The sequence below is a fragment of the Desmodus rotundus genome, chromosome 5 (genome assembly GCF_022682495.2).
Source record: "Desmodus rotundus isolate HL8 chromosome 5, HLdesRot8A.1, whole genome shotgun sequence".
In the NCBI taxonomy this organism is placed as follows: domain Eukaryota; kingdom Metazoa; phylum Chordata; class Mammalia; order Chiroptera; family Phyllostomidae; genus Desmodus; species Desmodus rotundus.
Genome location: NC_071391.1, coordinates 40300121 through 40314259, shown reverse-complemented (window position 1 = coordinate 40314259; position 14139 = coordinate 40300121). Strand labels below are relative to the sequence as shown.

At 46.3% G+C, this 14139-nt stretch overlaps 1 protein-coding gene across 3 annotated transcripts in view; it reads right to left on the bottom strand.

The window, feature by feature from the left end:
- The window catches only part of SCUBE2 (signal peptide, CUB domain and EGF like domain containing 2), a 71804-nt gene that overhangs the window by 16776 nt on the left and 40889 nt on the right, over positions 1-14139 (bottom strand). For 2 of the 3 annotated variants that reach the window (XM_053925472.2, XM_053925473.2), the window contains exons 14-16: positions 13799-13906; positions 11497-11652; positions 10899-11105 (exon numbers count right to left, since the gene is read on the bottom strand). In XM_053925472.2, coding sequence (XP_053781447.1) covers positions 10899-11105; positions 11497-11652; positions 13799-13906 — 471 coding nt within the window. The remainder of the gene's footprint in view (positions 1-10898; positions 11106-11496; positions 11653-13798; positions 13907-14139) is intronic. The other variant, XM_053925474.2, reaches the window with a different exon arrangement.

Here is a 14139-nt window from a genome sequence, read left to right as displayed (position 1 = left end):
AGAACTGTTCAACCCCTCCACCCTCAAAGCCTTTTCAAGGTTACATTTTGAGAAGCCTCACAATATCCCACATCTGTTGCAATTTCTCAACTGAGCAAAGGGGCTAAGTGATGCCCCTCGGGCTGCCCTGCAGAAAAGGGGGCACCGGCTCTTTTCTCTCGCGGTGAAAGGCCTGCTGCACATGAACAAACTCATACTGTCACTCACAGTTTCCATTTTCCTTCCAGAGAGAAAGACTTGCAGAAATAACTCACGGCGAGCACCTTCCACATTAATTTGTGGTTTTTTTCCACAAGGTAAAAATGAGCTAAACACTAAATTGGGATTCCGAAACGTCCTGAACAGATGCCTGAAAGCAGCTCTTTGCAAATGTGCTGCAGATCTGGCCTGAAGAGACCTCACGCTCACCGTTCCAGTTGGTTCTCTTTTCTCCTTAAGCAGCCAGCTTGTTTTGCTGCCCCAGACAAAGGAGTCAATTGCCCCCAGAATACTTCGTGATCACAGCAAAGCTTTTGTGTGTCTTCAGTGACCATTAAAATCCCATTCTCAAATCCCACACAGCTGTTTTCTCCCTCTCTTTTAAAAAAAAATACAAGAAAGCTTTTCTGATGCAAAAGGGAGAGACCAGCGGGACCAAGATTAATGGCGACAAAGAGACCCGAAGGCTGGCCCTCTTTTCAACACCACCGCCTTTGAGCATTTCAGGCTGTGGGCAAACACTATGGTGTGTCTGTGGCTAAGATGGTGAACCTAATAAAAGAGGTCACTCTCAAGCATCTGACTGTTTTCTTAAGAGTCACGCCTTGACTCCTGAAGGAAAGCCACAAGCAGCCAACAGGGATTCCCAGGGTGTCCTAGAGCTGTGCTTTGTCACAGCTCAGGGGCCCCGGTGCTCTAGGCAATGCTGTGGCCTCGGGATCCTAGTTTGAACTGCTTTCAAGCGAGACTTTCAGGATATCAGGAGCATCCCGTCGGGTTGTTGTGTCTGTCCGGGTTTTGGGTGTGTGTTCAGGTTTGCAGTTTGAAAACATTCTTCAAGTTGGGGCAGAGAGATGAGCCCAGCCTGATGCCTTCCTCACTGGGTCCCTCAATGCATGCTATGTTCTCTTCATGCTCAGTTAAGTGGGGCTGAGATTTCATTTCCTTTGGAGTGCCTCTTTGCCCTCAATTAAAACATTTCCCCAAAGATTTGCATTTTGCCCTCTTTTCTCTTAATGTTGATAACTACCTTTGGGATTTCATCTGTTGTCCCTCTGAAGATTCATTTACTCTTTCATTCAATTAAATATTTACTGAGCAACAATTCTATGCTGGGCACTGTTCTAGGAGCTGGAGATACAGCAGAGAAGACAGACATAGCCCTGCCCTATGGGGCTCCCATTCTAGTGAAGATAGTGAACAAGCAAGCAAATAAGTATATAGTAGAATGCTAACTCACGGTGAGTGTGATGAAGAAAAGAAAAAAACAGGGGAAGGGGGAAGACAAAGACTGGTGGGAGTGAAGTCTGTGTGTATGTCATTTTAAGAGGAGCTAGGAAAGGCCTCTTGGAGCAGAGATAGGAGGGAAAAGGATGTGCAAAGGCATTGCTTAATCACAAAAAGGCCAGTGTAGCAGTAACAGTGAAAGGGGCAGGGTGATGATAGGGACTAATTTTTAAAAGCAAGGGCTCCATCACATAGGTTCTTGAAAGCCATAGTAAGGAAATTAGACCTCACTATAAATGCCAGTACGGCTATAACTTCTGGGTAGGAAGAAGACCATGAAAATGAATAAAGATGATTAGGAATATAAGACACAACAGATTTTTATAGCATCTTGCCAATGACAAGCTAATGCCTAAGGAACATGTGCTTTTAGAAATCTTTTTGTTTATGGCTGTGCTTATTGTCATAAACTTAAAAACGTAATAATAAAGTAAATTGCTTAAAGTAAAGGCCACTGGGTTTTAATGTCTACGTGGACTGGGTTTAGCAGACTAATTGAGGGAGGCCAGGACACCCATCAGGGTGAGGAGATGTAATCTCATCAATGTAATTGGTAAAACGATCACCACGATGCAGTCAGCTGGGTGAGGGTGTACTTCCGGGTCACATAACCAAGTGTGTTGGCGTTTGGATAGGGGAGCGACAGGATCTGCATGTTTTCGAAGGTCTTCTGGCTGCTGCTTGGAGGACAGAGCAAAGGCAGGCCAGGGTAAGAATAAGAACTCAGAGCCTCTCACGATGGACTGGACAGGAGACGATGGAGGTTTGGAACAGATTGGTGATCGTGGAGGAGGAGGAAGTAGTTGGGTTCAGGATATAATCTGAAGGCAGAGCTGACAGGGTTTGCCAATGGACTGGACGGGGAGCATGACCGAATGAGAGAGGTCAAGAAGACTCAGGGGTTTTCAGCTTGAGCAACAGGGTAAATAGAAGTGCCATTTATTGAGATGAGGGAGAAACAGGTTTTATTTGGGAGAGAGTGGGGGGGACAAAATATTTTGTTTAGAGACATTGAGCTTGGGATGCCTGTTCGCCATGCAAGTTTGGTATGAAAAAGGCATTGGTTATACTGCTGATCTCCGAGGTGGAATATCACACCTCAGGGGTTTGCAAGGTGGCCTGCTGCATGTGGGTGCAACATTTTCACATCTATGTATAATTTTTACCTGCAAAACAATGAAAAAGAAAGGTTCACTGGCTTAGTGAACAGTATAAGACTGGCCCCTCGGTCAGTACACATCCCCGCGAGTCCCAGACGCACGGGAAGACACGGGGTCCTCAAGGACAAAGCAAGCCTTCCACACTCTGGGGGTGGGGGCCCTAACTGATGCACTTCTCCGCAACATCTTAAGAAAAACTACAGTTTCACTGTGCTTCATTGAATAGATTTCCTGATTATGGTATCTAGTTTCAACCAAACTGTCCCAAAGCACTTCGGACGATTCCTGTAGAAACCTGGCCCTCAGGTAGTGCCAATGAGGCGACCGCGGGAGGCGCCAGGGCCGCACGGCTTGTCCCCCCGCCCTTGTTCTTCGTCAAACCACATTAAGAGATAGACGCGGTAACGATGCAATCAGATCTGACAGGAGTTGAGCCGAAATACCAGCAATTAACAGAAAGACTACCTGAAAAATGGAGTTATGACCATGACTGTTAACAATGAACCCCGCCAAACTGAAAAAGCCAGCCAGCTACTGACATTTTTTGTTTATTTAATGTGCATCTCATACTTCTGTCTTCATAATGGACATAATAGCCCTGGCTGGTATGGCTCAGTGGGTTGAGCACCAGCCTAGGAGCCAAAGGGTCACCGGTTCGAGTCCCAGCCAGGGCATATGCCTGGGTTGCAGGCTAGGTCCCTAGTGGGGGTCACATGAGAGGCAACCACACATAATGGACATAATATATTGGCCAATAGTGCAATGCAATTTTATATAAGTAAACATTCATAAATTTAAAAATATTTTACTGTGTGTGTGTGATCAGAAATGTTCAACACTGCCGAACAGAGAAAGCCATAACTCAAAACAGAGGTCAGGGCTGGGGCGGCCAGCTTTGGAGTCACCAGCATGTGGTGGTGTTTAAAGCTGTGGCACTGGATTGGGTCACCTAGGAGAGTGTGACAATGGAGGAGGAGGATAGGGGACTAAGCCCTGGGTTAGCTGATATTGAAAGATCAAAAATTAGAGAAGAACTGGCACGGAACATAAAAAAGGAGCAGCCCGTGAGGCCGGAGGAGAGCCAGGCATGTGTGTGAAACCCGTGAGAAGAGCATGCTCCCAGGGAGGCAGTGGTCAACGGCGTCGGAGTGCGTTCTGGCAACTGCATTTGGTGATGTGAAGGTTGTTAGAAATCTTGGAAAAAGCAGTTTTAGTGGAGGGGTCATTAATGAAAACCAGACTGGCTACAGTTGGGAAGAAAATTGGAGGTAAGGAAGCAAAGACAGTGCGTTTAGACAACTCTTGCAAGGGGTTTTGCTCCGTGCAGGATCAAAGAATCCGGAGAGAAGCAGGAAATCCAGCGAGGGTTTGTTTGCTTTTTAAGACAGGAGATAAGTTTGTGTGCTGTTGGAAATTATCTAGTAGGACAAAAACAGAATTCAGACATGGAGGGTGGTGCTTAGGTGGGGGCAAGAGCAGGAGCGGTGTGCTTCAGAAGGTGAGAGAGCATGCTCTCCAGAGCCCAGGTGGACGTTGGCCTTAGACAGGAGCGTGGGCTGTTCCTCCACATTAACAGGAGGCGAGTCAGAGCACGTGTGGACAGACGCAGGAGGGTTGGTCTGGACACGGAGCGATGAAGCTGTTTCCCTAGACTCCCAGACACCCATGGACAGTTTTATCCGGAAGTCTTGTTACAACTTAAATTCAACTTGCTCAAAGGAATGCTTCTCTTTCCTTTCCTGCCCAGGCCTTCCTACCCCTCTGGCTTTGCCCTTTTTACGAACGCATCTCTACTCTCCCTGTCACCGAGACTCCAACCCTTGGAGTCCAAACCGCAGTAATTATCCCAGACTTCTGTCCTCCCCACTCCGTCAGCCGGCTGCAGCATCCTACAAATGTGTCCCTTTTGTCCGTCTCTGTTCTTCATCCCTGTGGCACCAGTGTCCTTTGATCCTCACCATCTCTTATGTAAATTACTGCAAAAACCTTCCAACTATTTCCCTTGCCTTCTGCTCTTCCTGCCTCAGCTCTGTTACACCACCAGCTTCGCCCTTCCAAAGTGCTTCTGTGACGGGTCCTCTCTCGGGCTCAGAAACCTCTTTGACTCGACTCGACTCCCTGCACTTCTCTCAGTGTCTTCAACTCAAAACTCAGTCTCTAGTCGCCTTTTCTATATCTGAGTTCATTCTTTCTCATGCCCTCTCAAGAGCCTATTTTTTTCTGCTTTTCCTATAAATCTTTTCTGATTATTTCTTCCCCAGTGATCACATTCATCTGTCTATTCAACCAACCCGCGGGCTCCTTCTCAGTGCCTCCTGCATGTGAAACAGGCCTGCGTGAGACGGGCGGCATATGGGAAGGACGTGCCAGGATCAGAGGCCAAGTCAGGGATCTTGGAGTTCGCTCAACCCTTTCCTCTTCTCGGTTCCCAATTCGATACGTCACCAAATGCTGCTTAGACTTCCTCCTAAATACTTCCTTAATCCATTGCTTCTTTTCTGCAGCCTTCATGTTCTCAATATTTTTCATGAGAAGCATTCAATAGCTCCCAAATTGGTTTTTCAGTCTCCAGTCCTGAGCCCCCAATCCACCCAGAGACCTGGACGCGCCATGGCTAAATCCTCTAATGGCACCTCTCCACCTAGAGACAAAGCAAGGGTCCTCGGCAGCATAGTCAAGGTCTCTCACTTGCCTTGCTTTCCCCACTAGCCTTGTTGCCCACCACATCCACCCAGCACTCCAAGGTTGGTACCACTGAAATGTCAGGAATCCCCTGTGCACATCTTCCTCGTTCTCATTCCCCAAGGCCGTTCCTCTGCTTGAATGCCCCTCGCCCTGTACGGGTCATATGTGCATTCTTCAAAACTCAGCTCAGGCTTTCTCTCTTTTGGGAAAGCTTTCAGACATTTCCCTGAGAAGGCTAAGTGTGACTTCAGGGAGGCTGTGGCATTTATCCAGGCCTCCTCGGTACCCAGCACAGAGCTGGCCCACAGAGAGTTCTCCATATGGGTGCAGCATGAGGAAGACAGTCACAGGGCACAGGCTGTACCCAGGGGAGGTGAGAGTTTTCAAATTGAGAGAGTTGGGAACATAGGTTCTTAGGTCAGATCTGATTCGAATCCTGGCTCTGCCACTTACTCGCTGGGTGACACTGGAGGTGACCCATTTGGCTTACCTCCCTCTGCCTTAGTGTCCTTATCTGTAAAAAGGGCACGGTCTTTCTTCCTACTTACATCTTAGCTCCCATGTCACCTGTTCTGAGAGGCTTCCCTATGGAGAGTAACCCCTTGTCCCCTCTGGCACTCTCTGTTTTATTATCTTCATAGCACTTACAACTGCTAAAATTATCTCCCTTTTTTTTAAGCTTCACCCAAGGATATGCTTATTGATTTTTGAGAGAGAAGAAGGGGGACAGAAATAGAGAGAGAAAGAGGGAAACATTGAGGTGAGAGAGGAACATTGATTGGTTGCCTTCTGTAAACACGCTGACCAGGAACCTGACCCACCAACTTTTGGTGCGTGGGACGACGCTCCAACCAACTGAGCCACCTGGCCAGGCCTAATCGTCCTTTACTTTCCATTGTCCTTGCCTGTCTGTTAGAATGTGAACTTCCTAAGACCAGGCCCCTCACCCATTATATGCTCATGCTTCATCCCAAGTTCACAGAGTGGCATCTTGATAAATACTGGCTGAATTCATTTTTCTCAACTGCTTCAGAGAGCTATAGCTCTTAAAAGCTGAATTAGATTTTCCTAGTCTCTCAAGAACACAGGCACTAAAATTCTTCCCAGTTTGCCAGCTGCCTGGGTTGTGTCTTAAAAATCTCAGCAAGTTTTAAGAATAATCAAATACAAAAATATAGTCATATATAGTAGCAAGTATATTTCTTAAATAATTTTTTCTTTATGAAAGGATAAATAGCTATGACAAAAAAAGCCAGCTAGGAATCCATGTGATCATTAATTTTTCTTTAGCTCTTAAGGACTTTGTGAATTATGATTGAGCTTAAGGAGTTCGTTCTTTGGAGAATATAATTGTTATCTTTTTTCCTCATCTTGCTGAAATTGATCAGACAGTAGATACAAAAGTCACATGCAGAGCAGGCTGTCCCAAAAGTCCTTAAATGCCAAATTAATGAGACTTACTATGTAAAAATGACTATAAAAAAGTATTTAATTGGTCAGAAGGGACTGTTCTTTGATGTAACTTGGGACTTGTTTTTAATCCTTGCTGGAGGATGTGTTCATTTTTAGAGACATGATTTTTAGAGAGAAAGGAAGGGGGGAAGGGAGTGAGGGGAAGAATGAGAGAGAGAGGGAGAGGGAGAGAGAAACATCAATGTGGGAAGGAAACATCAATCAGTTGTCCCCCCAACCCCATTGACCCACACGCGCCCTGACAGGGGATTGAACCCCAAACCTAGGTATGCGCCCTGACCAGGAATCGAATCCGAAACCTTGTCTTGGTGCACGGGATGGCACTCCAACTCACTGAGCTACCCAGTTAGGGCTGTAACTTGAGACTTTAAGTTTTATTTCTGAAATGATATTGGAACAATATCAACAAACAATTCATTGGAAAAATAGGCAAAGGATATGGATATTCTGAGAAGAAAAAACCCAAATGGTCACAGACATATGACAGCATGCTCAGTCTCACTAACAGAAACAAAAAAACAGTTAAAGTGACTTCATCATTTCCACTTACCAGATTTGCAAAGATTAAAAAGACCAGTGGCAGCTAACCCTGTCAGCAATGACAGGGGCAGTAATCACTCAGGTGCGGTGTCAGAGCGGGTATACATTAGGATGGTCTTTTTGGAGAGTAATTTGGCAGAATCTATTAAGGCTTTAAATATGCATGTCCTTTGACCCAGCAATTGGACTTCTACAAGTCTATCCTTCAGAAATTTTGGCCATGCGCACAAAAAAAAGAATATTCATTGCAGCATAGTTTGTAATAGAAAAATTACAAAAAATTTAAATATCCATCAATAGGGTATCAATAGATGGCTATTTCAAATCATTATTTCATAATGATTTCATATCATTAATAAATACTGGTGCCTTAAAAAAGGACTAGGAAGCTTTAAAAGAAATAAGTTAGCTCATCTATTAGCACAGAAAGGTGTAGTGATCTACTGTATAGTTATATGTAGCACTATTCAAATTATATTGATATATTTTTTAAATGTTTTTCCACATATAAACCTGTAATCTATTTTCAACACAGCAGCCAAAGTTGTCCTTTTAAGATACGAGTCAGAACTCTGTTATTCCTCTGCTCACAATCCTTCATTGGCTTCATTTCTCAGGTTCAAAGTCAGTGGTCCTCGCCACCATTTCCAATCCCCAGGTGATCCGGCCCTCGGCTACTGCTCTGACTTCTTCCCTTTCCCCTCCCTCAGCCCTCCTGTCCTGGCCTTCTTTCCAGTGCCTCAGGGCTTTTGTATTTGCGGGAGCCTCTGCCTGGGCCTTCTCCCAGATACCCATCCCCAGAGTTTGCTTCCTTGGTCCTTCATATCTCTGCCCAAATGACTTTCTGCAGGACCATAATCCTTGACCATAGCCTGCATTTGGGAGACTACACACCTCCTCACCCCTCCCCTTTGCCCTGGCGCTATCTATTCCAGTCCCCCACTCACTGGTTCTTCACACCCTTACCACCATCTGCCTCATGGTATCTCTCCCTGTTTATGGGATGGTCTATCTCCCCCCTCTAGCATTGCACACTCTGCGAGGGCTGAGACTTTTGCTCTTTTGTTTCATTACTAGATTCTCAGCACCTCCAATAGTACCTGGCATACAGCAGGTGCCCCATAAATATTTATTGAATAGATAAATAAAATTTCATTTTTACATGTGCATGAAAACAGACTTGGGAAAAATACACAGCAAGTTATTGACAGGGATACTTCTGGGGAACGGGACTGAGAGCCGAGGGGAGAACTCTCACCTTTATTGTACACATCTCTGTACCATTTGAAACATGCACAATTTGGGTAATTTAAAATGAAATAAAAATATTCTAAAGGGAAAACATAATGGTTCCATCTCTCCTTTCAGGTGATTCAAAACACTTTTTTGAAGTGTCTTCTGCAGACACTGAAAATAATTTCAAAAGAGAATGATCTTAGGCTTGTCTCTATGTGTGCACCATTCAGAGTTCAGAACCTACCAGTAAGCTTGGTGTTTATAAAGTTCTAACAGCATCAAACAGACCAGGAATACAAGACAGGCAGGCAGATACACACACTAACACACACAGCGGCTTGCCTGTGCCACGAGTCTGCTGGGCAGAGCCTTCCTACCTAACGTACCCGGCGGCTCTTTACACCGATATCCTCCCTCCTGTGGGAGAAGGATTTTCACTGGGAATTCTTCGTGCTGTTTGCTCTCCATGGTAAAATCTTCAACATTGCTGTCAGACACAGCGACCCTGGTGTGGTCCCATATGGCTGCAAAATCCATCCATTGCTAGAGGGAGCTCTTGAGACAAGACACGTTACCTGCCTCAGCAACAGCTCCAACCTAACTTAGCGTGCCGAGCACTCGTGACACATTCACAAACCCCACAGCGAGTGTCCTTTATGAGGTGGCACGGTCATGAGGCCTCTGTTAGGTCACTCCTGATCCTCACTCTTGGGCCGTTATTCCCCAGAAGCACACCCACGTTAGTACTGGTAAAACTCTCACTGGGCGTTGGTCCACAGGGCCCCTGACACTAGTTTTTCCTGAATTCTTAACTGACCGCAAAGGCCCCATCTACTCACTTAGGAACTACATGGCAGTGTCTGTCACCTCTGCTGGAGCAGGAACACCCCAGCACCTGGCATGGTACCTGGCTTGTGGAGGGCACTAATAAATGTTTGCCGAATTGAGGGGCAGAAAGGGAGAGGCAGGGTTGATGAGAAGAGGGAGTGTTGCCCTTTAAGGGTCTGAGGGACAGGGGTCGTCAGGTAGCGGTGGTCTCCTGGCTGGGGCAGGGCTGCCGGTATATGGCTCTATGAGCCTTCTGCACACTCCACTATCCCAGTTCCACTCTTAGCTGCCTCTGGCTCGACCAATGGGGGCCATGAACAATCTCCCACTCACAGTTTTGTGCAGAGGCGAGGCTGGGCGCTGCTCGGCTGCCTTATGGGACCCCTGACCTTCAGCCCAAGGTCCTCGTAGTGTCAGCTTCAAGTACAGTGTGTGTGTGTGTGTGTGTGTGAGAGTATTAAATCTGAGCATCAATTCTATTCCTTTCACGAAGTTCCAGGCAAGAGGAGCCTGGGCAAGTAGTTCCAGGGTGGTCAGTGTTGAAATTTGTTCACTATTCTGGGCAATTATGGGAGATTCTACCTGACAAGTCTTAGACGGAAAAGATTGGGAGGCTCACTTTATAGTAATAATGGTTGGATTTATTGAGTTCTCACCTGTCACAAGTACAGCACTGTATCTAAGCACTGTAGCTGCCTTATCTTATTTAATCCTAACAGGCATCTCACCAGGTAGGTGTTATTATCTCCATTTAACAGAAGAACACACTGGAGCTCAGAGGGCTAAATTCTCTTGCTCAACCTCACATTGATGGGCCGACCCCAAAGCCTGTGCTCTGGTCCCAATTAAGGTGAATTTTGATAACCAGACCCCTCCAGAGTAAACTGATGTCTTTTCTGAAGTGTCATTAGAATCACATGTCTTGAGAAATGAAGCTTGAGCTAAGGAGTGATAAATCAGTGTTTGTGAAGGAGCAAAGCTGGGCCCCTGGTACTCCTTCCGGAGAATCGTCAGCTAGAACCCCACAGGCCAAATCTGTTGCTTTGCCGAAACATGGTAAAAATCAAGTGTAACTGTCCACCAGAGGCTGGTTGTCAAATAGTTTTGACTTCCATTCCAGCTGACTCTCTTAAAAAGAAAAAAAAGCAGTAAAACACAGCTGGTTGGCTTGTTCTCATTTAAAATTTGAAGAGTTCCAGTTTCTGTACAAAAATGCTGATGAGAGTTGGCTGTTGCTCCCCGACTTTCCTGGGTAAGTTGCAGAAGCTTACAAGGATGGGCAGGCTGGTCCTCCTCCTGGCCCCTCAGAGCTAAATTTCACCCTTTTTCCCCAGTTGCTACCTATGAGGGAGAGGCCTGGTAGGCTCACAGGGTGTTCTCCAGAGGGAGCCCAGAGAGGGGAGGATGGGCCAGACTTTTGGTTATCCTTAGTGTTTATGGAACTGAAGACAGTTCTGTTAGCAAGAAAGTTCTGGTCAGCAGGCCACTCACCGCATTTGTTTCCTATGTGGCTCTGGCCCACTCCACAGGACCGTGTCCGATGTTCAGACGCTCGGGGAGACTTTTTAGCCACTTCGAGGTCCATGCCTGAGAGCTGGAGGTGAAACTGCTCTCTGTGGGCAGCCTTCCGGAGCGTGCGGATGGCCTTCCGGAGCCTCTTCTCTGTTCGCTTTACGGTGCAGCTCAGATCACAAGAAGCTACAGAAACAAGAGGGACGGCAGTGGGGGAGGACATCAGGTTGCCGCCTGCAGGGCAATCAGACCAACTGCAGGGCCTGCCACTACCCACGGCTCCCTGTGGTCAGTTGGGAGAGACCTGGAGCTGAGCGCCTAGCAGGCCAGGCAGCGTTCGATACCGACAGAAATTTGTTGGCCAACATGGTAGCTTTGGGTTTTCATGAAATAGATAAAATCATCAGGTTCCAAACCAATTCAGTTGAGTTTGGGGGGGGCAGTGAAAAAAAACAGGAGATACTTCAGTGGTTGCACTACTTTCCCCCTCCACCCCAAGAATGATGAAAAGTGAAAGGCAAAGGAATAAGGAGCAAGCTGTGAGAAGCCTGGCACCGTAGACCATTTTCAAACCAACCTGTCACCTCCTTTTGGTTGGTTTCAAGCTCAAACTCAACAGTGATAAACATTTCCTTAGTGCTGCTTGGTCGGCCTGGGGCTCCCGGGACTTGCTTGCCGGAGCTGCACGTAAGGTTTGCGTAGCGGAAGCTCTCTTTTACTGAGCTGTGCTTCTCTGTATGAAGAAACAAAATGATCGGAAGCCAAATTCTGGCAAAGCACTCAGTCGAACATTTGCTAAAGCTCAGTAAACATTTCATTAAAACAACCCACAAGGGACTAAATGATTAATTCTAGATGCCAAGACGTTGAAAGACCTCAGCTTGGAACATGATGACATTTTGCTTTTTAAGGGCCAGTACTGCCTCCTATGTAACTTAATGATTCAGCACTCGGAGGGTATTTTCATGGACAGAAGCTGGCTCTTTTTGACTGACGAGCCCCATGTGTGGCAGGCAGGAACCGGGGTCGTCTTGGCTCTCTGACTGATGGTTTGCTAAGGTGCACGCGTGTTCTCACAGGTAGTTTCCTTAAAGCTGGACTGGGACGTGCCAAGCAGGGGCTGAGGCTTCAAATAGGGAATGAGCATGAGAGTAGAAAGGAAACCGACTCCAGCTCTCAGGCAGACTGATCTCGAAGTAATTCCAACCCAAAGGGAAAGCTGGGAAGCACATCAACAGTGAGGTCTCATTCTGAAATGACCAGGAACAACACGTGGCACAAAGAATCAACAGAACCAAACAGCATCGTGAAGGCATGTGGGATTGGGTGTGTGTCGGGGAAGGCAGGGCTGTGCCCGTCCCTGCGCCTGACTTTGGCCCTCACCCCTCCACCCATGGCTTCCAGTGAACCTTTCAACCCGTGATTGCTGACCGAACCAAAGAGCTGGTCCACATACCATGCACACGATTGATTTGTGTCTATTTTAAAGTCCCACTTTACTGAACGGGCGCGTCATCTTCTTTACCATTACGAGGATGTCCAAGGCTCCACAGTTCACCAGGGCCCTCTGTTTATTTCCCCTAACATATATCTTACCTTTTCAAAGGGCTAACTTTAAATCTCAAAGTAAGCGGATGTCCGTTTTGAGCTGTTCTCCCTTTCAATTTTCCCATATCTTTTTTTTTAACTTTCTATTTTAGGATAAGTTTAGATTTACAGAAAAGTTGCAAAAGTGGCTAAGATAGTACTGAGAGTTCTCATATACTCTCCACCAGGTTTCTCCTCATGTTAACTAGTATCTAGTTATCTAGTATACTAGTACACTAGATACTAGTAACTAGTATCTTCCATTAACATGTACATTTATCAAAACTAAGAAATTAAACATTAGTACAACATCATTAAGTTAACTAAAGTACAAGTATATTTTTAAATAATGCTTTTTCCTTCTGATTTAAAAGTATAAACACCCATTGTGGAGAATTTGGAAAATGCAGAAAAAAATTAAAATCACCTGTCATCGTCCTACGCAGCTATAACCACTATGGAGAATATGGGGAGTTTTTTTTCTCCCTCCCCTTTTGTTTTTATACAATTTGGGCTGTCTTAGATACACAAAGTGTGCTTCTCTGTTTTTCCATCTCAGCAATGGAACAAGAACATGTCCCTATGTCATTAAACATTTTGTGACACATGTACTTGATAGCTGCATAGCATTCCGTCAAATGGAGGCACCCAAATTAATCTCGGTTAGTAACTTACGATCGGCAGTCCAGAGGGACCACGGTGAGCTGTCTGTTTAACTTCTGTGAGGGAAGATTGGGGAAAGGAGCCTCCCTACTACTGGGATTCTGATTTTTTTAAATCTCCGAAATTATTTGATGCAACAACACTGGAGATGTGAGCTGGGGGAGACACAGGGTTCTGCTCTTTTCAGAAAGGCCAGCTGGATGGTGTCCGTTCTACTGAGGCCTCCCAGAACTCCAGCAGGGAAACTGGTGCCACATCTTTGTTCGTCAGAGCTTATCCTTTCTGAGCCAAACCTTTTCCCACTTCTTTGGTGTATATTTCAAGCAAACTGGAAGATCTAGAAAATTTAACCCAATATGACCACAAAGTGCTAATGCATCTGAAAGGCCTTACTGATTCGTGTGAACTTACAGGTTTTCCCAGAGCTTCACCATCGGTACCTTGCAGAGGACACTCTGAAGTCTAACCCCACAACTACACGGGATGTTAGGCTAGCCTCCTCTTCCTCCTGGGAGGAGAGTCCTTGGAGATTCTGAACCGTTCAACCCCATCTGAAGCTCTCGGGCTTGTTCCGGGCCCCTTTCCCAACATGCAGGCAAGCTCCCTGCACTAGCCGTCTGATTCCGTACCTGGTAGTGCTGGTCGCAGGCCCTCGGGAAACAACAGCTCAGCCTTTTTCAAACTACACTTGCCTTCATTTAGCTTAAAGGTTACACTTGTCCTGACGGTGGCGACATCTTCAGAAAGAAACAAGTGAGAGATGTTACCTTGAGAGGCAGAGGAATGGAAACCCCAGGTGGGCGATGGTGAGCTATCCACTGGCTGGGTACCCCCTCACCCTGCACATCCTGAGCCCCTCTCTCACCCTGAGACCAAGAAAGGTTTGGATCACGGAGCACCCGTCACCCTGGGCCTGGGGACACCAGGAGCCTCCTGTGAGCTACACTCATTCCTCCATCTGAGACGAATC